The sequence below is a fragment of the Anguilla rostrata genome, chromosome 14, assembly GCF_018555375.3.
Source record: "Anguilla rostrata isolate EN2019 chromosome 14, ASM1855537v3, whole genome shotgun sequence".
Taxonomy (NCBI): domain Eukaryota; kingdom Metazoa; phylum Chordata; class Actinopteri; order Anguilliformes; family Anguillidae; genus Anguilla; species Anguilla rostrata.
The window spans coordinates 17,444,927-17,468,577 of record NC_057946.1 but is presented as its reverse complement, the minus strand read 5'-3'; the positions used below and the strand labels follow the sequence as shown (position 1 = coordinate 17,468,577).

Here is a 23,651-nt window from a genome sequence, read left to right as displayed (position 1 = left end):
ACTGTGCAGACACAAAACACTGAGGGATGCATTTCCAATGCCTTAAAAAAGCAGCGTGCTCAGGAAGTCTACGGTTCCAAATTGTGCTGTTTTGACAGTTCTGTACTTCTAGCCAGTCTATTTGTGAACTTCTTCTTTCGGTGGACGGTCTGCACACTGTGCATAGCATGGTTCAGATGGACAGATGGAAAAACTACAGCAGAACTAGTGCTGTGGTAAGGCGGTCAGAGTGCCTGTGGGCATGCATTTCCAAACAAACCATATTCTCAGTTTCCTAGTCTGAGGCACAGCTGTACATGCAGTTAACATATAAAATTAAACTAGTTAAGAGTCACCCAGCATTAGCCTGTGCTGAGTGAATAATGGATTTCCTGAATAATACAATCGCACAGGCGGTCTAAATCACTGCTAAACCTCACACCCTGGTATGTGCTATACTGACGCGAAATGTTAGAAATTCTGACAAAGAACTTTGTTCCTAAATGGTCTTTATGACCAGAGAGGTTATGCACTCAGAAATTCATTGGCTCCCTTTGGGTTCTTGTTTTGAAAAAAGAAAAAAAGAATTACCACACCATAATTAGCAATTACGCAATTACAGAGTCAGCACTGTAATTAAGGAGCTACACTCTGTAACTGTTACAAACACAACACAACTAAAGCTGAGGAAAAACCCTCCCTGGGCTAAGTGGAGATTCAAAAAATGGGGGGGGGGGGGGGAAATCGCTTTTTTTGTATTGCCTCTATTGTTCATATTGTTCTATACTATGTTTTCCTGTCGAACTATTGAACAAAATAGCCCCCATTCAATTAAACTGTGAGACAATAATACACTGGAGGAATTGACCAATGTATGAGGCAAGAGTTGTGATGCTGTGAAGTGCTGGGAACAAAATATTGAATTTCTAAACGAGTTTCACCATTCCAAAAAAAGTCTGCACACTGATTTGTTCCTGTCAGGGGTAGCCTATTTTTTATTTTTTTTGGAAGGGCGGCCGGCTCTTTTCTCCAAAGTGACATAAACTCAAAACCCCAAAAACATCTCAGAATAAGCCTCCCAATTGACAGAAAATTCTTCTTGAGGCAAACGTGTGCTTGACAGACTGTATATCATCCAAACACTAGCACCAGATGGGGATTCTGAAGGACAACAAAGTAAACAAAGTGTGCAATCCCTGCCACAATGCGCAGATCTACAGAATCCAACTCCAATCTCACGGATAACAGCATGGTCGACAGACTTCATAAGAAAATCTATGGACCTCTCTGAAAGAAAGCTTTAGTTGCCTCATAAAGTTCAACACAGCAGCTTTCTGTGAAGGATACTGGCCAACTGCCACTTCACTTCCTCCACTAGCTGGTTCCACCCTGGGCTACAACATGAAAAAATGAGCACTTTCATAAAAGCCACATTACAAAGTCTTATTTTGTCATTTTGGGTTTCTTTAACTTGAAATAAAATGAGAACTTCTTTGAGGGGTGTTTCTCTTCGAACAGAGACCTTTGTTTCTCACCATGTGCAGCAATGTAACAACTCAATGCTCTGAATATGAGTTTTTTGTGGTTTTACACCATAAACCAACACTGCAGTGGTAAAAAGTGTAAGAGAGTACTCTAGCAGAGCAAACCGCAGATGGGTAGATCTCTCTACGATCTACATGTATTCCTGGCCTTGGGTGACCTTACCTGCATCCTCCTCTGGCTCTCCCTGTAATGAGAGGTCTGTTTCCCCACATGCCTGCTGGCTCCTCCAGGTTATATTTCCCATTCAGACCTTGTCCAACAAAAGTTATACCCAGTCAAAACTCTGCTTCTCCCCTCCTAGAGTCATCAGTATCATGGTCATCTGTCACAAGCGCAGGGTCAGGGCTACTGAACGGCAGCTTCAGTCCGGTTACTCACCCAGTGCCCCATGATCCCCTGTCATTCAGTCTGACTCACAACAATACTAAAGGGAAGATACTAAAAAAGGAATGTATGAAATAGTCCAGGAAAAGAGAAGATTTACAGCTCTTGAGATTGGCAGTTTTCTCAGGAGTTCTGGCAAGCTCTGCGCATTGTGCAAAAGCCACTGAGAATTCCCAACCAGCCACAACAATTACTCAGTTATCTTGTCAATAGTAGGCCTTTCGAATGACGTCCAGAGAACTATCGATCAGGCAGCAGTGTCTAGGCAAACTGCAGGTCCAATAAGAAGCAGGGCTCTCTGTATCCAAAGCATTCTCAAGAGCACATTGTTGCTGGCATTCGCCATGTCCTCAGACAGACAAAGAAATGAAGAACCCTACAAAAAACAGGAGGATCAGGCAGGCAGCTGTAATTAGTGGTAGTCTTCCCTGTAGAGTGAGTCAGAGGCGTGGCTGGCCATGCCTGCTGCTACCTGGAAAAGCCACCCGCTCGCCACAGTCTCCCTCTCAGCTCCATCTGCAAGGCTCTGGGAGTCAGACGGTCGGAGCTCAAACTGTCCCTTCGGTTGGTTTTCTTGTATGGGCAAAACCTTCCCAGAACTCTCCAGCTTCTTGCGTGTCCCCGCCTACATCCAGCGTTTAAGAAAATTTTAATTACAGCACCTTTCAAAATGTCTTAGCGAGCAAAACATGTTTCGCATTCCAGCGAAAGCTACTTGCTCATTTCCACTAAACCTCAAATTACAGCGCAGCGGAGCATCCAGGCTTTCATTGGGAGCGTGACGGCCAGCGATGGATTGGCACTGGCGGTTCTCTGCTAGTGCGCACACACCCACCAATCACCGAAGACCAGCAGATGCTGAGCGCATGAAAACTGCGGCGGCGTCATCATTTAGGGTGTGGAGGAGAGAGACTCAAAGCCGAGCGATGGTGCAGATACCTACTTTTCCACATGTAGCGGTGCGCTTTTCCATCCACCGCCCTGCGCCGCTTGCCAATGCATAACCAAAAGTCATCGGCTACGCTACATTAGCTTCAAAATTTGATCATTTCTGCACTGCGTGTGCCTTTAATGCCTAACACAGAGAACAGCTGTGTTTCATTCTGTCAGCTGCTGCTAGCTTTTTTTCTTGGATACAGAAGACCTGTACTCTGGTTTCAGATGCACCTCTCAACCTATTAAGATTTTCACTGTACGTGTAGCCCAATGTTCCCAGGTCATAATTAAGATTGTCCTGACAGCTTTCTTTTATTATTTTAGTTTTACTTTATTTCAAAATAAATTACCTTTGTTACCTGGAAAGACATAAAAAGGACCAGTCAGATCCCCTTCCCCCCCCCCTCCCAATTTTGATGCATAAAAATATAACTACTCATTATCTCCTCTTACAAACTAGGCCCTATGAAAGTGAACTATGATTGATGGATGTAGACATTCCCTATTATCCTGAAAGCAGTCTTTAAAAATTTTTTTTAAAAACTTGTGACCCTGTCTGCCCTTGAGTCTTACTGTCAGGTATCTGAGCATATTTTAATGCAGAATGGCACTGTAGCTGAGAAACCCAATCCCCCAGCCCCAGTACGGCTGTCTGGTCTGTGCTTAATGAAGGATTAAGAAACACAAAAAAAGATTCATTGTTTTTTTCTACTTGTTGCAGCATCCCTGACTGCTGGCGTTATGCTGGGGGAACGGCCTCCAGCCAGCGGCGTCTTCCGACTGCTGCGCTTCATTTCAAAACGCAGCCCGCTAGCAGCACGGCTTTAAACGGAAAGGAAAAGGAGAGAATGAAAAAATGGCTGGAGTGCGCTCTGGATACTTTAAGTGTGAGGTAATGCTCCACTGGAAGAGAGCTCCCAGGTCACCATGGAACACAATGAGTATTCTACACATTATTTCCCGTCTGCACAGAATTTCACAAAGCGTGGCCCCGTCTTGCATCACACATTAAAAAACCAAAAAAAAAAATGAAGAGCTGTAAGAAAGGAAATGTGTAGACTGGATAAAAGGTCAGACGTGGGACGAAGACTCTGCGTCACGTTGATTGTGTTTGTATGGCACACACCTCTGCTTTTCTCATACCCAAAGTGCACAGGGCAAACTTCCCCCTGCACAGCTGAGAACCGGGCGCTAAAATAAGCAACAGATGGCATCGCTTCACTCAGGCCGCTGCACGGAATGACTCCAGACAGAGGGGGGGAAACGGGCACTAAATATAGCTCCTTTGCACCAGCACTGGGATCCTACGATGGATTTAGCATTGTGAAGCAATGGGGAAATGGATTTACATGTTCATTAGGACTGCTTGAGCAACCTTTCCAATCTATTTACACAACAGAAAATGCGGCTTACGTAGACGTGCATGCGCAGGATTGTTGTAGGCATGGCAGGTATCCCAGCAACAAAACAAAGCCCTGATTCTTCGGAGGTTATTTTCCACTATTCCTAATTTTCTGCAGATTAGGCTACATCATCTGAAATTAAAGAGATGTGATGACTCTACATGTGAGGTAGTAACAGCAATGCTACATTTACACCAGTTTACCTTGAGTATCTGTACTTTTTTGTGTTTGGAGAATGTAAAAAAAAAAACCCCAGGGTCTGACACCAGAAACTTTTCCATTTCCATTCTTTTACAACTACAGAAAGTGAAAAACAGAAAGCAATGCAGATATAGCACTGACAACTTCCCCTGGTCTATGCATCACTACTGCAAGAGGGAACTAATGACACTGGTGGCTGGAACACATTTATAATTAAAGTTAATATCCAAACAGGCCTCACCTGTTTACCAACCAACCAGCTCCTGCCCAGTGCACAGATCACAGATCTTCTGGCAGAGATTTACACACTACGTGTCATATCCGAGTATTTACCATATGTAGGCTTCATCTAGACTTCACAATCAAAAGAGTATACAAGGAGAAAGAGAACAAAAATAAAATAACACAAAAAAAGAACAGGAAAGGAAAGGACAAAAGGACTGGAGGTCTGATAAATCATATAGCCTACCTCCTGAGACACTTGGAGAAGGGCTATCATATTCCTTCAGTTTGATTCCTGCATATTTACTGAGCGGCTCCAGTTCTGCAGTACGGTCTTTTCAGAGAGACAAGGTCAGGCATTAAATTCAACTGCTGTGGTACAGAACTCACCTACTCTACAGTTACACAGCCACAATAATGATCCTCATTTTTCCTCCTTTTATTTCAAACAGCATCAAAGGTGTTGATTCAAATAAAAGTTTCTGGAACACCAAAGTGAGCAATGAATAAGTATTGCCCTTTCTTGGCATACCATCTTGCGTTTTGCATACGCTGATATGGTATTTGTATTGTGCTCTATTCCAGCTATTAGTCACTGGAAAAGCAGAAATGTCACAAGGTGACTCACCCACTGATTTCAGAAACCTTATAACATGATGCTTCAGTGTCATTTATTTAACTGGCTTTGGCCCATATTTTCAATTATTACTATCTTTAAATCTCAATGGAAATTTAGGTAATAATGAACACTTTTTCAATGTCAAATGTGCTTAAAGTAGAAGCATCAGCTTTTCAATGTGTACATAAGTCAACTCAGTTCACTCCACAGCTTCTTTCTGTGCCTCTCCCATCACGTCCTCCTCTCTGCACAGCCTCAGAGCAGATTCACGGACTTACTGTCTCCCATTTCCGCCCCCCACATCTGCATTAGGTCTCTCAGCATCTCAGCTTCTGTCTCGTCTCTCCCGTCTCTCTCTACTGACTCTGAGCAGACAGCTTTTACATACACTGCGCTCAGGTACCCGCTGGCTTCCTTGTGAATCCAGCCCTTTTTTCTGGGTCCTCCAGTGATGGGCCTGGCAGGCCTTTTCCACTTCTACAGTCAATATTCCTACTGTACAGGGGAAGCCTTGGGAAGTTGGCTTCACTTCCTGGTTTTGTTCCTTTTCGGGTGACACCAGAAGACTTGCGTGTATTCCTGCTGAACCACTCCCAATGCATCCCATGTGGGCCACTTTAGCGGAAAGAAAGAGACTTAGGTGGTGGGGGGGGGGGGGGGGTCCACATTGGCACATTCCCCACCGGAAAGAGGGAACAACCCGTTCAAATTTTATACAGGTGACAAAGCGGTACATGCTGATGACAAGTTTCCCTGTCTAAGCCCGCAGTGACAACAGAACACAGTGCCTGCCTCGATAAGAGACTTGTTAACCAGTGAGTGACGTCAATGTAAACATGAGCGGTGGTGCACTTAGACACAAGGGCTCGCTCCACTGCACGCTCAGTCCGGACCCCAGGATTAGCGCCGTCCACCACGCAGCAAACTGAGCGCCAGGTCAGAGGGAAGGGCCAGCATCTGCAGCCCGCCTCTGTCAATCAAACCTAAATCTGACATTTTTAAACGTCCCCTGTGCATACTCCAGCAGGCACTAATGTTATCAACTGAGACTCCATTATTTTGAATGATAAGAAACATTTTTCATTTCAAACCCAGTGAAATAAGGGTCATCCAGTTAATCTCAAACAAAGAACATTGAGTTTGCTACTTCAGACCTATTTCACATCATCTTGCCTTGGTGAATTTAGCAACAGTTCTTCTTTAGTAGCTGCATAACTGAAAATACATGCCTCTGCAAACTCACAAGGTGAATGCACATAAAGGAATGAGCCCCTCATGCAAGTAATAACCCTCCCCCAAAAACATATCTAAATTCATCAATATATTCAACAATACTGACAATTCAACAGTATAATACTGTTCATGATTTTAGGGGATGGAGAAGCAGAACCACTGAGTCACACCGATACAAGTCAACACAGTACAGGACATTGAAGGTTAACCAAATATCAAGATATTCAGCAACAGCCTTGCTCTTTCAAATTTTAGCAATGTGACACATATGAAACAAACTGTTCATATATTTGCTTAGCTCTGAAAGGCAAATTAAATCATCCCTTTTTGCAACTACATTCACTGAATGAATGAATATCATTAAACTGCTTGTCAGGCATTAACACGAACATCTTCCTCTCTCTCGCTGTGCAGTGAGATTCCGCACTGAAGCTGAACAAGTTATCCTAAACAGCCCCTCATGTCTGGACACATCTAGTCTGGGGGGGGGGGGGGGGTGTTCTCAAGGAATGCTCAACAGTGACATTTCTCAAGGGGCCACCTGCCACGCATTTGTGACCGGCCTTCCAAGTGAAAAAAGTGCCGACGACTTCAGTGCTGAAGACGCTCTCGTGGAGGGCTGCTTCAGGAAGAGGTCAGGCACGAGGTGTTCCCGCGCCGCCGCGCTGACACTCATCTGTTCTGCCTTGTTACTGAGGCCGCACATAAAAACCAGGGCTGCTCAGCCGGCCTCTTGTTCCAGCTCATTTTGCACAGTTCAGACTGACAATAGAAAACACGCCCGGAGGCGTCTGTTCCAGGATCAATGCGTGCATGTGGCAGCAGGCAGTGACAACAAGCTGACAGGTGACCCGGCACGCGCACGAGCCTCGGTAACTGGCCCCGCTCAATGCTAAGCACAGCGCAATTTACGACTGTCTTCGGGGGTTCTCACCAACAGGGTCACAGCGATCCAGTCTTATTGAAAACAACAGTTTTATATTCATTCAATATAACTGTAGCAGAGACAGTAGGAAGTGCCAGGAATGAATTTCCGCATTGCTGGACGCCGATGAGCTCTAAAAACTTCTGCTTTTGGGAACAGCAGAGCCGCATAAAGCTGCTGGACGTGACCTGGACAATGGCGACTAATCCCACATTGCCCACTCCCAGACAATGCAGGCTCTGTCAAAGTGACACACGCTGCACTTTACCATTCAGCCCATCAACAGCCCTGTGTCCAGACTGTCACTTATGCTGAGGGGAAAAAGAACTGCGGTGGGAGCAATGACCCTGGAGTCAACCCTCCTAAACTGGTAAATAAAGCAAACACTTGCAGGGAGTAGGCGATACGTCCAAATAAATCACGAGCAGGTCTGGGCTCTGGAACTTCATTAACCCAAAATATTTGACAAAATGGGCAATTAGGCAGATTGAAAAGAATGATAATTTCTGCAGAAAGACATAAACGGTACTGATCTACAGAGCTTGGTACAGCACATTCAACTAAAGCAAATGTCGATTTATCACATAATAAAGACCTAGACTTCAACTAACAGATTGGTCTCATTGAACCTCAGAGACCATCAGAAAAAAAGACAAAGTGAACATGTCCAACAGAATTGCTATTTCCACAGTGAGTAAATTCTCTGTGCCATCAGATGCTTTAAAATTGGAATCAGATGCTTTAAACAGGGATAAGGTTGATGTGAAGAGAAGCATTCATGTGCATGTTCTCCAATTCTGTGTCAATCCCAAAAGACCATTAAGCTGTGAGGCAAAAAAGGAAACAAGAAGCAGGAAGGCCAAAACCAAACACAACCACCACTGGGATCAGAGATGGTAAAAAGGACAAGGAGCACCGCAGGCATGATGCCTGCTTAATGCACTGGTGCGGTCTGAGACTCTCAGTGCAAGGAGAATGGAGAGACAGCTGGGACGTGAAGTGCTGGAGCAACTCAGGTTTCCTTAAGACAGCAAAGGGCCACATTCAGTTTTTTTCCTGAGAAGTCTTAGTCAGTTCACAGGGGCCATACATTTCATTTGCACACTTAAATGCAAGATGCCCATCTCCTTCTCCAGAAAAGGTTTATGATTTGCAGAAGACTGTAGAGAGAAGCATTGTTTCTACTGGCCTGTTCCATTCTTAAAAGAATAACAACTTAGTGTGCAAAGCAAAAACCAACAAAAAAAATGAAAAAATGAAAAAATAAAATGTACAGACAAATATGAAACCAACACTGACAACATTCTGCAAGCAAAAATGACCTGTTCTAAAACACATCATTGTTGTAGCACATGCAGTGTCCATTATTTTATGAATAAACACTAAAGAAGCCTCAACGGTACGGAGCACACAAAATTTTATCGAACCCACCAAACGAAGACAGTGAGGAAATGCCATTTCACTCAGAATTCCCTCTTGTCACTCATATAGCCAGCTGTGTATTTTCTTTAAAAAAATACTTAAGGTAATGTTATCCTTCATTTAAATTTTTTTTAAAAACCACACACACACATTTAAAGTCGTGCTGATGTGCTCGGCTATAGGCTTACCACATACTACTGAAACTCGCCACATTCCGTTTCATTGGCACCCCTCTGACCTAATGTTAGACCATCTGCAATTCAGCAGGAATATTCCATAATTGCAGCATTTTTTTCTCTTTTCAGCGGATTTTACGTAACGTCATTAATGTACTCAAAACTCAACCAAAAATGAGTGAGTCCTGTAAAGCCATTTCACTTAACCAGCACGGTAACGTTGTGTGCACACACAACTAGGAATCTGTTCGTTCACCAAGTCCGCGTGCTAGCGACTACCTAACTAACTGTAGATGTAAACGTCTACGCATCTCAAATTATTCAGTGAGTGTAAATATTATTCTATCGACAGCCAGAGCTAAGTAACGTCTCGGGCCAGCTAGTCTAGTGTATTTCGGTAAATATCTGCAGACGATATTCAACAACGTTAGATAACTAACAGTTAGCTACGCTAGTCAAGTAACTTAACGTAAACTTGTCTCACGGATGTACAGTTCGCCGTTAACTTCTAGTCAAGAATATGAACCATAACAACTAGAATACCATTAAACTAACCAGGCAAACAGATGAGTGTTTCAAAATAACCTTAGGTGGTCAGCATTATAATTAGAAATGCAGACAGCGAATTGCAGAGGGATATTTCGAGAATGGTTAGTTCATGTTTACTGGCCAAAATAACGCAAGCAATTTTATCAAGCTAGACTAATGTTAACCACCTTGATTCTGTCTTAAGAAAATCTTACTCGGTAGACTATTACAGTATAGTAACCAATCAACCTCTCAGTTAGCTGATAACGCGTAGTAGCCACCGTTAAACTAGGTAGCGATTCAATTTCTGGTTAGCTAGACACAATACACTAGTACCAATAACGGCAGTTGCCTAACATTAGAAAAAAGAATACTGCCCAACTACCTATCTAACGGTAAACATGAATTAGCTAACTAACTAAACATCAAGAAACAAGGACCAGTGCAATAACCAACTTCAACAACTAGACCAGAGAAAACGGTTGTCTTAGTCTAACTGGCTAGCTAGCTACCAAGCATTCATTAACCTGGCAACATAGCTAGACTACCTTCCGTGAGATGAATAGCAAGCATTCTTGCAAAATACAAGTATCAACTCGTTAGCAAATAGACTAACGTTATTCTAGATATCCAGCTAGCTAGACTATTTGACTAACGTGAGAGAGAACACTCCACGGGCCCCTGTTATATATTAGTAAAATTCCTAGCCAACTACATTTCGATCTTGTGACTTCAAGAGGGCAATTTAAATAGGTAACGTTAGCTAATATCGATCGATAGCAAAACGGCACTGCTACAGCAACTGAACTAGACCGCTAGCTACACACAAAACGGGGCCTACGAAATCCCCAGACTGGCCTGTCAACGCCACCGACACATTATGCCTGTAGTTGCCGGCTGTACTTACCTTGCTTGCTTTCAATTTTCCCCGACATTTCGTTCACAGAGACGGACTGGTAAAACAAGAAAACCCCCAATATACGCTGTTTTTCCGATACTGATACTTCTTCTTTTACTCCCGCATTATCATGCAACACAGGTGGAAAGCAGTAAATTCGACAAATATATAAAATCCGTTTATTCTCTCATACACATTGGCTAGCTACAGTTAGCTAGCTAGCTATCGGTAATTCAGCTTCCAAGTCCCAGTGTTCAATGAGGCCACAACAGCACTCCTGACCTGTGTGTGAACGTAACGCACAATACCACCCCCTTGTGTTTGGAATGAAACCTGTCAAGGGAAGGGTTCGGCAAGGTTTTTTTTTTTTTTTTTTTTTAACTTTCTTTTAAAATGCCTTCCGGCGACATATTTCATCAAAGGCGATTTCCAGGGCCCTGAACAGTCTCTCAAATATAAGTCAAATTCTATTTAAAAAAATGAAATCAAGACATACTAAATTACAACTTTAACGCTGAAGTTAGTTTAAGTTGGTATTTAATTATTTGTAATGGGGAACAAAGTACAAAGCCAAATGAAACAAAATTCAAATGATGATGATGTTCAGTAGGGGGCCAAACAGCGGGTACATAGGTACCCGATTGTTGTTATTACAGTTCCAAGTACACTGTGCTTGAATCCTATTGTTTTTTTCCCGGAATTCTTTCTTTCCTTCTTTTTTGCTCATGAAAGAAACCCTAAATCCTAGAACAACCATATTCAGCAGGTGGGCTGCTATGGTCCCCTACTTCTCAGTGAATGTATCACACATATATTGGCCAGACAGTGGTGTTACAACACAAAAATTAATGTATTGGTCCATAACTTTCATAGCACAAGTCAAACTGATACCAAATTTAATACCCACATTTGAGTGTTTGAGATCTACAACTTTGCCTTTGGGACTATCCATGTCTGTCATCATGATTTACCACCATTTTGTTTTATATGCAAAACAGTTTTTTAGCTAAGGATTTTTTATTATTGGTTAAATTTGCATCAAAGTTTGTATACAGCTACAGGAGACTGAGATACAACAACATGCTATAAACCAACTGAATCACACAAACCATTACGTTACGATTAATAAATTCTTTTTTTCTTTTCTTTTTTTATTATGGCAAACTACATAATTGTCAGAATTATTCCTTGGCGGTTATTTTGATTATCATGAAAAGTGGTAGATATGTTAATATGCATGGTTTAACTTACATGTCATAATTTCATTTAAAAGAGTAAAGAATAATAATCTCATAAGACCATGATTGGACAAAAGTTGATGCTATAATCAAATCACCTTCCAAAATCAAAATATAAAAGGATAAAATGCGTAACAATCTTCAGGACGTTGGCTTACGTGAGACAAATATTTCATACGCTGGCACCTACCACTGATTCTGAAGCTCACCCACTCTGGATATAGCAAAACTGTTTGTGATCCCACTGCATTGTCCTCCTAAACCATAGGTCACAGATAAAAACCAACCTGATTTTTGAAATTCTCATATGTTCATTAGCACACAAGCAAAAAAGTTTAGTGATATATTGAAACCTGGGCATACATTAAGCCAAAGTGTCCAGCTGCAGTTAATCAGCCGAATTGACAATGAGAAACTTTCAATACACTTTAATCAATTTTCTTCAAACTAAATACCTTATGTCTGGACTCTGAAGATGATGCATGAAAAGCCATTGTTAAATTGATTGATAGAAGGGACTAATATATGTAATATTCTTTCTGAAGCTTTCAACATAACTTGGACTGTCATGACACTCCTCCCCATATAACCCCCTCCACCTTCCTTCACATACAACTGGGGAGAGGCCTAGTGGATAATAATTCGCCCTTTGAAACACAAGGCTGTTCACTATCCCCAAGCTGCAATCTCCAAGAAATGAGCAGTTAGCTAACAAAAGGCTGCCAGTACAATCAGGATGGTTTTTATGATCCCACACATGGAAATCCAGTCACACTATGATCCTACCGCTTAACTTGCCAACTGCCTGTCCAATCCTCATAAAACCTTTGCCTATTTGTCTGTCTGCCTTGTCTGTGTTCCATAATGTTCTCTCTGTTTTGCAATTTGCACTTGGAACCCTATAATTGCTCCTTGCATCTATTATTATTATTATTATTATTATTATTATTATCCACCTGTAGCAGCTAGGTAGTATATTGAAAACTCATGAAACTCTGGATCAGATTTTAAATGAAACAACATGGGCTACAAAATAATCTTCATAATATCTTTCAGATTAAAATCAATTTTGTGGTATTGTTTGAATTTGAGTTATATTAAATTATATTCATATAAAATGACATGCTTTATTGCGATGGTGTAATTATTTGAGTTATGGTTGGCTTGCAGCCATTGCAGGAGGACATTATGTGTCAAAAAAAATGACTTCATCACTCGGCAAACACTGTAGACCCCACCACAGCTTCTGGGTGTTGGTGACACAGAGACAGAGGCTGACATGCAAAGTTAAACATGTGATTCCCCAGTGCAAACAACCACAGTTATTTCAAAGGAGTACAGCACGACATATGCATCTGGTGCAAACAGACAGCAGTGGCCTGCCTGAGGAGTCACTACCACGCAATCAAGGAGTATTTTGTTGACTATACCCTCTCTTCCAGGGTGACATTGGGGCCAACATTATGATTTTCCATATAAGAATCCAGACCACTGTCAGAACTGGCATGGTTAGGATATGGGGGAAATGCAAGCACAACATTTCACGTCATTTAGTACAAACGAGCCAAAGTTTTCACAGCAAGTATAGATCCATCTTAAGAGTAACTTTTTGTAGCTCGGTCTGCCATCTGGGTGTCACTAGTTATCATTTTTTATGATAAATTGTAGTTACAAGCAGTAGCAATGGCTTCTAGTACCAATACAGTTTAAGATTCAATTTAAAATTCTACTGGGAATTAACGCGTTGCGTGGCCAGACACCAAGTCATACTCTGGACCTATTAAATCCCTTATAGTAGTCCAATGCAGTGAGGGGTACTACTTTGACAACTTTGTCTTCACAAATTATGCACCATAGCTAGTGAATGATTTTCATAATAATATCAGAGACAGTTACAGGGACTGTTGCAGGTTTTAAAAGTAATAAGACACATGCTTCCTGTATGGCATTATTCTTGTAAAAATCATAATTTATTACAGTTTGTAGCTTGCTTGTATGTTTATGCTCTGCATAAATTGATATTTTTGATGTTGTCTTATGTGCATGTATAGTGCTTGGCACAAAAATGTACTATTCACAATGATGTACAATTCATAAAAATAAAGCAACTAATTAGCTTAAAGATGATAATTATAACTAATAATAATAATAATAATAATAATTACTAGATTATGAAGACTGTTACGCCCATATGTGCATCCCTCCATCCTGCTACCTTTTACATTACATTACAGGCATTTAGCAGACACCCTTGTCCGGAGCAACTTACACAACTTTTTACACAGCATTTACATGTATCCAATTAAACAGCTGGATATGTACTGAAGCAATGCAGGTTAAGGTCATCTGGTCGTTCTCGAAAATAAGAATTTTTCTTAAGTGACCTGCCTGGTTAAATAGAAAGAAAAGAAAAGCCTACACTCATTTTATAACATTTCAAGACAGTTTTGGTTGATCTGTTGTGACCATTTAAGAATACCATCTTCCAATATGTTATTTGGAGCTAATGTTCATTCTGGCTTATTTTTCATGGAATAAAATTACTGTCATACATAATAAATATCAGTCCCATATTCACAAAGAGCGCAAAACATCAAAATAAGAAATAGCAATTATGATAAAAATCTAATAAGACCAGTATTAACTGCAGTAATACTGAGCATCATTTAAATCATTCTACAGATCGCGACTCTATGTCCACTGTAAATCTACTATGATATTGTTCTGAAGGATGGTCAGGCACTTTATTGTTATCTGTGTGTTTAGTTTGAACCTGATTTAACATTTTTAAAACCTGTTCACTGTAAATCTGGCCCACTGGCTTGTTATTAATGTCCTTGTTGTGGTTGAAATGCTGTTTTAATGTATCATGCCATTTTACTCTGTTAACCATTCTGGAACAGTGCAGAAATATTCACAAAATAAATAAAATATAATATTTGTTTATTATTTATAAGCACAATGTGTTACAACACAAGGTGAAAAAACCTGTCACTAACTGCTCAGTGCCTGGGAGGCAGGGACTCCACCCATACAACCACACACCCTAAAATGTCAGAACTGTAAGAGCTGCTTCGTAAAAAAAAAAACTGGTTTAGCGCCTCCGACTTCGGAATGTGTCTTGGGGCTATGGATAAATTACAGAGAGCTACATCCCAAGAAACAATGAGATCTGCGGCAGTGTGCGTGTTGCAGCAGGAAAAAACATCATCAATACGTGCAGTTGAGGTAATTTCCGGTGCACACTTTACATGCATTACAACAAATCATCTACTGTCTGAGGAACCTCAATAAAGATTTCTAGTTTGATAATTCAGGTTCATCATAATTATGTACTGAATTCTTGCATACATTTCAGAACAGGTGTGAATAAATGTTACTTATCTTCAAAATGGATATATAGAGATTGGTATGTTTAATAGTAAGGAGGTGCTGTTATAGTGAGAATTGCACTTGGTTTCTGGTAAAGGAAATTTTTCACATTTAGGATCTCTCATGGGTATGTTGGTTAAAAGGGCTGGATTTGTGTCACAGAGGATTTAGCAGTACTTAAAGATGCATGCTTTCCTATTGGATTTGATCCTATTTTCTGAACCTCTCCTTTTCCCTATTGGTATAAATAACATTGGTATGACATAGCAGTGTGTTTTGAATTTAATGAGATCAGCATTCTGTTCATAAAAGCATTCATGAATATTGGCAATAGTGATCATTTTTAATAAAAAATGTTTTTTTTTTAAAACTCACAGATAACGTAAGCGAGTTATAATGTCATACACTTGCAAAAGTTGTACTGTAAGAATCCTGGAGAATCGTTGACATGGCTTCAAATGTAACAAATGTTAGACGTGCATCTAAGGCAGTATGTCATTAGTGCCATCCAGTGGTTTGCACTCGGAAAGACAGGGACATTAATTGTAGAACGCTAGGACATTAATAGTTTACAGCAGAGCAAACTGAATTAAAATGCATTTCAAATGAAGCTTAAAACTAGAGAAGAATGGTCTTCCAGCTCTATCTTCTTAACACTGCCACAAGGAGTGTTTGTCTGAACAGCATTACTGTATATTTTAGGTAATATTTTACTGTGGACCAGAGAGTATAACCAAATTCACAACCATCCAGGCACACAAACACGCACACACACACACACACACACACACACACTGTATATAGACAGTGTATATAGTTAAATTTGTTCGAATAGTGTACTTTAAAAGCTAAAAGATACGACACAAAATATTATACAGCATATGTTAAACAAAGTCGTTAAAGGCATTTAATGGCATTCTGAATTCTGCCTCATAACCATATGAAATACAAATGCGAGTAGAGGAAAAACAACCAATACCTTTGCTTTCAACTGTGTATATATACTCATAATTAATTATTACTTCTAATTAATTATATAATTTCTTCTGAAGCATATATTTTCAAATGAATGATAAAATGTTTAACATCTTTAATTTCCTCAGCATTTCTCAATCATGCATGTATTTTTATTGCTACATGTGGAATATGACAATGTTTTTGATGCATAGAAATGTTTTTCTATATTTTAATGTGTTCTTGAATGTCTAACAGATGGTGCAAAATGCCCCAGGAAACATGCATTAATGATGATGCCACAAAAATGTCATGACTGCCACAAGAGGTCATTAGGATGCTCAGGATAGGACCAGTGTAGCCAAACACATTGCTGTGCACCGACTGACAAAATCATGGTGTTGGCAAAACATTACTATGGAGTCGACTCATGTCAGACAACAGCCTAGCCGTCACGCATCGCTACCTACAATGAATTGCACATGCAATACTAATGGCTTAACAAAAAAGCCGCCATTTCCATTAAAAAGCAGAGAAAAGCCAACTGGGATTCTGAGGCCCAACGCTTCTGTTTCAAAGAAACCAAGAGCACTACATTACATTACATTTATTTAGCAGACGCTTTTATCTGAAATATATTAGATATTAGATGCGCTAGATGGGGTGCTGAAAAGTATGTGGAAAATATTTTTCTAAAATTTGAGGTGTTTAGGTGCAACTTCCACCACTGGAGGGATTGAGCAGCAAATAAAACTGAAGCCTTGATTTTACATCCCAAACAAACTAAGGGGGAGGAGGAGTAATCATCTGACCTTACTTTAAGTATTGATGGTTGTATATTTGGCTGTAAAAGACCTTGGTGTTACTCTTTACCCTGATTTTACTTTTGATGTATAAAGTGAAAGCGTGGCCTTCTTTCACTTATGGAACATCAGGCACTTCCTATCATTAGGGATGCAGAGAAATTGATCCATGCTTTTTTCACATCAAGGCCAGACAACTGCAATACCCTTTTATCTGGCTGCTCCATACCCCAAAGAACCTCTCGCTTGCTCAGAATGCAGCTCATCTATTTGGATTAAAACAAAGATGTATGAGCATTTTTAGCAAGTGCTAACTTCACTTCACTGGTTGCCCGTTAAGTATAGGGTTGATTAAAAGATTTTGCTCCTGACATTGTAAACTGTGCTTGAACTTGCAGTAATGCATTTGACAAACTTGTTTCTCTCTTACGAGCCTAAAACATTGCTTCATTCTCAAGACACAGGCCTTCTCGTAGTTCAGAGAATAACCAAGAACTTAACAGGTAGTAGACCCTTCTCCTACTGAACTTCACTTCTGTAGAGCGACCTATTGAAATATTCAAGGGAAACAACAACAAAAAAAAAGCTCTTTATAGTCAGGCTTATAATGACTGATAGTGTAGACATAGGGCAGTAGAAGATTGTCGTAACAAAGTAATGTGGGGCAGTACCCCCTAATCGATGTCACCTCTCAACAGCTGTTACCCTGCTTTTTGCAGGCAGGCTCTTGATATGTGGATTTGCTTCTTGCCCTTCTCATGACTGTGTACATTATATATCTCTGTCCTAGTTGTTGCGCTGCCACAGAAACTCTTGGCAGTGTTACCTGTTCCCTAATCTCTCCATGCAGCTCCACACTGTGCTTCCCTAATTGCCTGTTCTGGGTTTTGTCTCCCTCTCTTGCTGGGGAAAGAGCATGCTGCTCCCCCTGACGATGCTGTGCTCCCCACTGATCAGTTTAATGGAAACATTTCTGCCTCCTCCATTTTCAGCTCACTTGCCAATTCTATTATTTATCATTACAAATTAATGTTTGGAGGTCAGATGAAAGAGTGTGGTTAAGGTAGCAATATCCAAGAGGCAATGTCTTGAAATGACATGCAGACTTTGACTGCCCATTGCAAGGTAGAGAGGACAGAGTCCTATGGAAGGGCAGGGAAAGAAAAACACAAGAAGCAGTTCTCTGAGTAAATTGGAGGGGCATGGAAGGCCTTTTAGTGAAATCTCTATGGAGATTAAAATTTTTTTTTTGAAAAATCTATTCCGGGGTCTTTCCAAATCCCTTACCAGCTGGTGGGGTGTAGCTCCATGACCCTTGAAAACTCATAGCCAGTTCAGCGCACACAGGCTGTCTCTAAATATTGTGGTCTATCCCAGTATTCAAGCAAAAAGGATTCAAAGAAATAAAACATTAAATGGAATTCCCGTAAAATAAATAATTACATTGCTGTCCATAGTGTCTTTGCCCCTTTCCTCTTTTTCATCAGGTGTTCCCATATTGTAGAAAATTGGTACACAGTCGTTTTGAATCCATAGCAGTTGGCATTTTAAGTTTTGTGTTTTGTAAACCATGTATTTCTCTGCCTCAATTAAATGGCATCTGAGTTAGCCAAAACCTGGGATAATTATGCCATTCATCGCAGCGGGCTTGTTTGTTTCCTCTCCAGTCTGGAAGTAATGGGGACATCAGATGCAAACTGCCGTTTCATGTGCAGGTTTGAAGACTTGTGGTGACTTCAAACAAGCCTCGCCGTGCCTTGTGCAGGCAGACTTTGAAAAACACACCGTAATGAGCTGGATCAATCGCCGCAGAGCCCTGTGATCGGCTGGAATCCGAGGCTGTTTCTCAGCCAGCTGTTCATTCTCTAAACTTAGCTAATCATCCCCACTGAGCTTTTAGCAGCTTTGTTCAACTGTCACACCCCTCATTTGTTGCAATGTAATGGGCTTGGATGACTGCAGAATCATCGTGTCTAAGGGGTCTGTCTATGTCTATGTTGAAGATATATTTTGTCCACTGTGAATTAGCTGGAATGAAATCTCTGGTCTAGGTCCACAAGTCACCACCTTCACTGAAACTTTTAAAAATGAATTCTGTTCTCCTACTGTTTTATTTCCATACATAATTTGGCAGGATTTCAAAAAAATGATTAATTGGGCATGCAAATAAACAAATTAAAATTGGTGGTCTCTCATAAAACATAATTTCAAAAATTGACCGTGAATACAAGCATAAAATCAAAATATACATAGAACCAAGCCTCCGATAGTCTGTGAAAAACAACATTTGCATTTTAGGTGATTCCATCACACTTGCAGACAGTGACTTTCAATGCATGTCCACTAGATGGAGATCAAGAGCTTTCCGCTTAGGTGCTCTATGGCATTAAACAAGTTTTAAAAAAACCGTGCCCATTGATGACCCATATCATATGAGCAAACACAGAACTTACTCAAAAAATGGTCATTACATATGCAATCAATCACTAACTGACCTCATTCAATTAGAGTTTTGCATCAACATTCATAATACTTGTTCATGAGAGAAAAATTACCACTGCAATTCTAGAACTGATTGATGAAAAACGTTATGAAAAACTATCAACTTTCATACTTACAGCTGCTGCTGATAAATATGATGCCTACTACATGAACCATTTTCTGGTACCTGGCCAACAACGGGCTCAAGTTTTTATATTCTAAATATGTCACAGCAATATGCCAAAGTGGCTTTTGGGTACAGGAGTACAGATTCAGATCCATGTGGAACACATCTATTGCAATCTTCAGTGGGCCCATCAGTAAAATTTAAAATGTAATTCTATAATTCAATAATGGAGAGACTTTATATTTCACCCAGGAGGTTGGCAAAAAGTAAAGCAAAGCATGCCTTATAACAACAATGGCAAAAGTAACACCACCAACAACAACAATAATAATAATAATAATAATAATAATAACAACAATAATAATAACAATAATAATAATAATAATAACAATAATAATAATAATTATTATTATTATTAATATTATTATTATTAATAATAAATTAATATTAATATTTTTGAGCATAAGGATATGACCTTTCAATTGTATTTACAGTTGTACTGGTTCTATCAGGTAATTTTGCTTCCAGGAAGATGTTTTGATGAACAGCTTCTATGAAGCCCTTTTCTTATCAAAATTCAAGCTATTCCATTGAATATCTCAGGAAAATGTCCTCAAACAATTGTTAGCACTAACCAATAATAATCTCAAAATCAAAATGATTTAATTTCAATGACTGTGCTTGTTAATGCCTTGCCATGAAATATATTATCCAATTTAGACCTATTTGCAAAATTATATGTAATTATTGTAAATGCCTTGGTAATTTGTGGCCTTTTTTGAATACAGCAATTAGCTTAATAAATTATTTTAATAAACAATAATTAGTGGTTTCAATGCGTTTACACATACAGGAACATATATTATGTGTCAGCAGGAAACCTGCCGGAAGCCCTGATTTTCAAGTTGAAGTTATAAAAATAAGCAAGAAAACAGTCGAATGTGTGCCCAAGTGAGTACCAAATTTATAACAAATTTCCCAAATGGTGAATTCAGTGTGCTCATCTGAATTTTGTTCACAAATAGACACAAATTAATTGGCCTGTAATGTGATCAAGGTTTTTCTCTGCAAACTATTGCTTGTTTTTCAAATTGTTTTATGCACATTGGACCAGAAAATTATTTTGTAAAATATAATAAATGTATCCATCATGATATTAAAATTCAGAAAACCTAAATATTTCTCTTTTTTAAAAATTTCATTTTAGCTCAGTCAGATTTCAGAAAACCATAACCGTGGGCTGCTTATGAACACACAAAACTGTAGTCTTATTAGGATGATAAATTTTACATCAGATTTCATCATCAATCACAACAGCACTTTTCCAAAGGCATGGTGTGTGGTACCAGACTAAAGGAGATCATAATTTTCCCAGCCATTTAAAGTGTTGTGCTGTTGCATTAGTGTGGATGTGGTCTGACATGTGAATGTGAAATAGACATACTACCTTATAATCTGGTCCAGAAATTGCTGTGATACTTTACATCAGCATAGAGGAATTAAGAAGCTGGTCACAATGCACCATTTGAAGAGGCAAGACACACTTTTTCCTCAGATTTTAATCCTACTTTAATCCTAATTTCAATTTTAATCCTCTGATTATTGCAAATGGCAACTTCTGAATTCTGCACAGGATGATATACATATAAAACAAAACAGACTTTACAAAATGATGTACAGCAGTAGAACTGAAAGTCTTATACAGTTAAAGGTCTAATATAAGACAGCAAATTACTCAAAACACTGGTGACAAATAGAATATAAAACTAAAGACAATTCTGTAAATTTCTCACAAATATATGTGCTAGTTTTGAAGGACTTACATTTAAATTTTAACAAATAAAAGTTGTGATTATGAATTCAGCTATGAACTCACCTAATTTTCTCTCACTAAAAGACGGCAACAAAATTCTAATTTTCTAATTTTTTTAATGCTTGTGCTACAGTCGGAATGTAGAACACACAGAGACAATAGTGCTTTCACGAAAAGCTAATGAAGTCATGCCTGATTCCAGGCTGATTTTATCCCACTAGTCATGACTGTGGCAAAGAGAGAACTGCCTTTGTCCAAATCTTAATCAGAGGTTTTTGCATATTTCAATGAAATTTCCCTATAGCCGATATTTTGAAGGTGCCATTGAACAGATGGATTTTAGATAGTGAGAATAGTCAGAAGTTAGTTAGATTAAATATATTTGTGGTAACACTTTCAGAGTAGGACATGGCACATGTACATGTTTAAACCCCTAAATGCAGTTGACACTTGAAGTGATTATGTTTGTTGATTTTCAGTTTGTAGTGCATTAACAACAACACTCCGCCCAGAGCACCCTTCCAGCCACCGCACCCACCCACCGAACACCCCATCTAAACAGCTCCTCACAACAGCCCAAACCTCGCCAGCCCAACCCCATAGCATCCTCCACTCTCCTGACAGACAAAGAATGGCAAGACTTGTTTTGAGAATTTCACCCAAGGATAAGAAACCTTAAGAGAAAGATTCAAAAACTGAATAATTCCCTTGAACTGCTGAGGTCTTGTCGTTTGTGAAATAAGAAATTATAATTCTATTGCTTTCAGGTTAACTGAGTTAAAAATTACGGAAACTAAATTAGAGCTCCTCAACTGACTGCTACTGTGATGATATGACAATAATAAGTATGAGATGCATCCTTGCATACTGAGAAGAACCCTTGATTATTAATCTCTGCATAAAAAAATAAAATGTAAATATTTTTTTAAATAATTATTTTTTTCCAATTATTCTTAAATTTGGACTGCATAATTGCAATGGCGGACCCCTGCAGCATCCTGTCAATTCAGCAGGAAAAGTACATACACCCTCAAAAATGCAAAGTCAGCTGACCACTGCTTTTGCACTCTGCAATCCACCAGCTAAGCCATTAAAGCAACTGTGCTGGAGGACTGCACAACTGACACAGGCAGATTGCAGGTGCCTGATTGACTAGAATAGTCACTAATGTATAATGAGTTTGGGGTTATTGTGCTGACTAATACCCCAGGGGAGTCCTAGCCTCTGCAGAAGCAGACACCGTCTGGGTTCCATCCGGGGAATAAGACATTACGACACTGCGCACAAGTGCTTTAATCAGTTGAGCCACTCTGGAAAACTATATAATTAGCCTTAAAAACCTACAATAACAGGAAGTACCTTTGGAGATGATTAGGTTTTACTCTTTATGGGGTGGGGGGTGGGGTGGGGGGGTCATCTGCAGGACACTCTTGAGGAAGAACATCACTGTGAAGTTGACGACAACCATGGAGATGACTGTGTGATTGTTAACTAACAAAAATATGAAAACAATGTTAAGCCACCACACTGCAGTGCAAAGATGTGCCTCACAGTCTCAGATTGAACCCGATCTGTGCCAGTTCTAACTGTGGCTGGTAGCACCACAGGGCAACAAAAAATTGCAGATTCCTGATTGCCGACAGCTCAGTCAGTAAGGGGTCTGTGTTTCATTGCTCTCTAACAAGCCCCACTGGCCACTCACATGCCAATGGACTGTTTGGCAAAGCCGCATATGGAAGGTCTTCATGTCCGTTCTATGCAAGCTAATCTGTAGTCTACAGGGTGACAAGAAGCAAACTGGCGACACCATGTGTTTTGGAGCAGAACCATGGATATCTACACTCTCCCAAATCAGCAGAAGGGTTTGTGTATAAGCCTGGCTGCAGCTGCAGATAGTTGGCCATTCAGAATTAGAATGTATTCCCATATGTAGTCATTCATACCAACATAATTTAGCAGTCTTACTAAACTTACTGGTGAAAATTTTATAATCAGTTTGAACATGTATTGCTTTGTCCAATATTTTTCTACGTAAAATGATAATACTCATGCAAAGGGAAAAAAAACTATTTTTACTTTATTTCAAATGACTATGGTCACAGTGTCAGTACCACGTATGGTCAAGAAAATATTTTTCCTAGGGAAGAACTGGCAGAATTGTAACAATTCTCAGTTTTTACTGAATTATGTATATAAAATGCAGTCATAAGCTGTGAAATTTCACTGCAGAGAGTGTATACTTGTCTGCTACAATAAGTCATATTAAGTTTGTGGTAATCACAAATGGTTCATGTACAATTTACACATACCTTAACATAGTCCGATGTCACAGCTGTGAAGTATGTGTGAGACAGTTGTGACAGAGGTGTGATACAACTGTAACAACAACAAA

General features: G+C 39.7%; 1 protein-coding gene across 6 annotated transcripts in view; it reads right to left on the bottom strand.

Moving 5' to 3' along the window:
- The window catches only part of rapgef1b (Rap guanine nucleotide exchange factor (GEF) 1b), a 55,660-nt gene extending 44,891 nt beyond the window's left edge, over positions 1-10,769 (bottom strand). Inside the window, exon 1 of one of the 6 annotated variants that reach the window (XM_064308781.1) lies at positions 10,481-10,769. In XM_064308781.1, coding sequence (XP_064164851.1) covers positions 10,481-10,508 — 28 coding nt within the window. In that variant the 5' untranslated portion in view covers positions 10,509-10,769. Of the gene's footprint in view, positions 1-1,686; positions 2,049-9,057; positions 9,550-10,480 lie in introns of those variants that run through there. The other 5 variants (XM_064308782.1, XM_064308780.1, XM_064308783.1 and 2 more) reach the window with 5 other exon arrangements.
- Between the last annotated feature and the right edge of the window lie 12,882 nt (positions 10,770-23,651).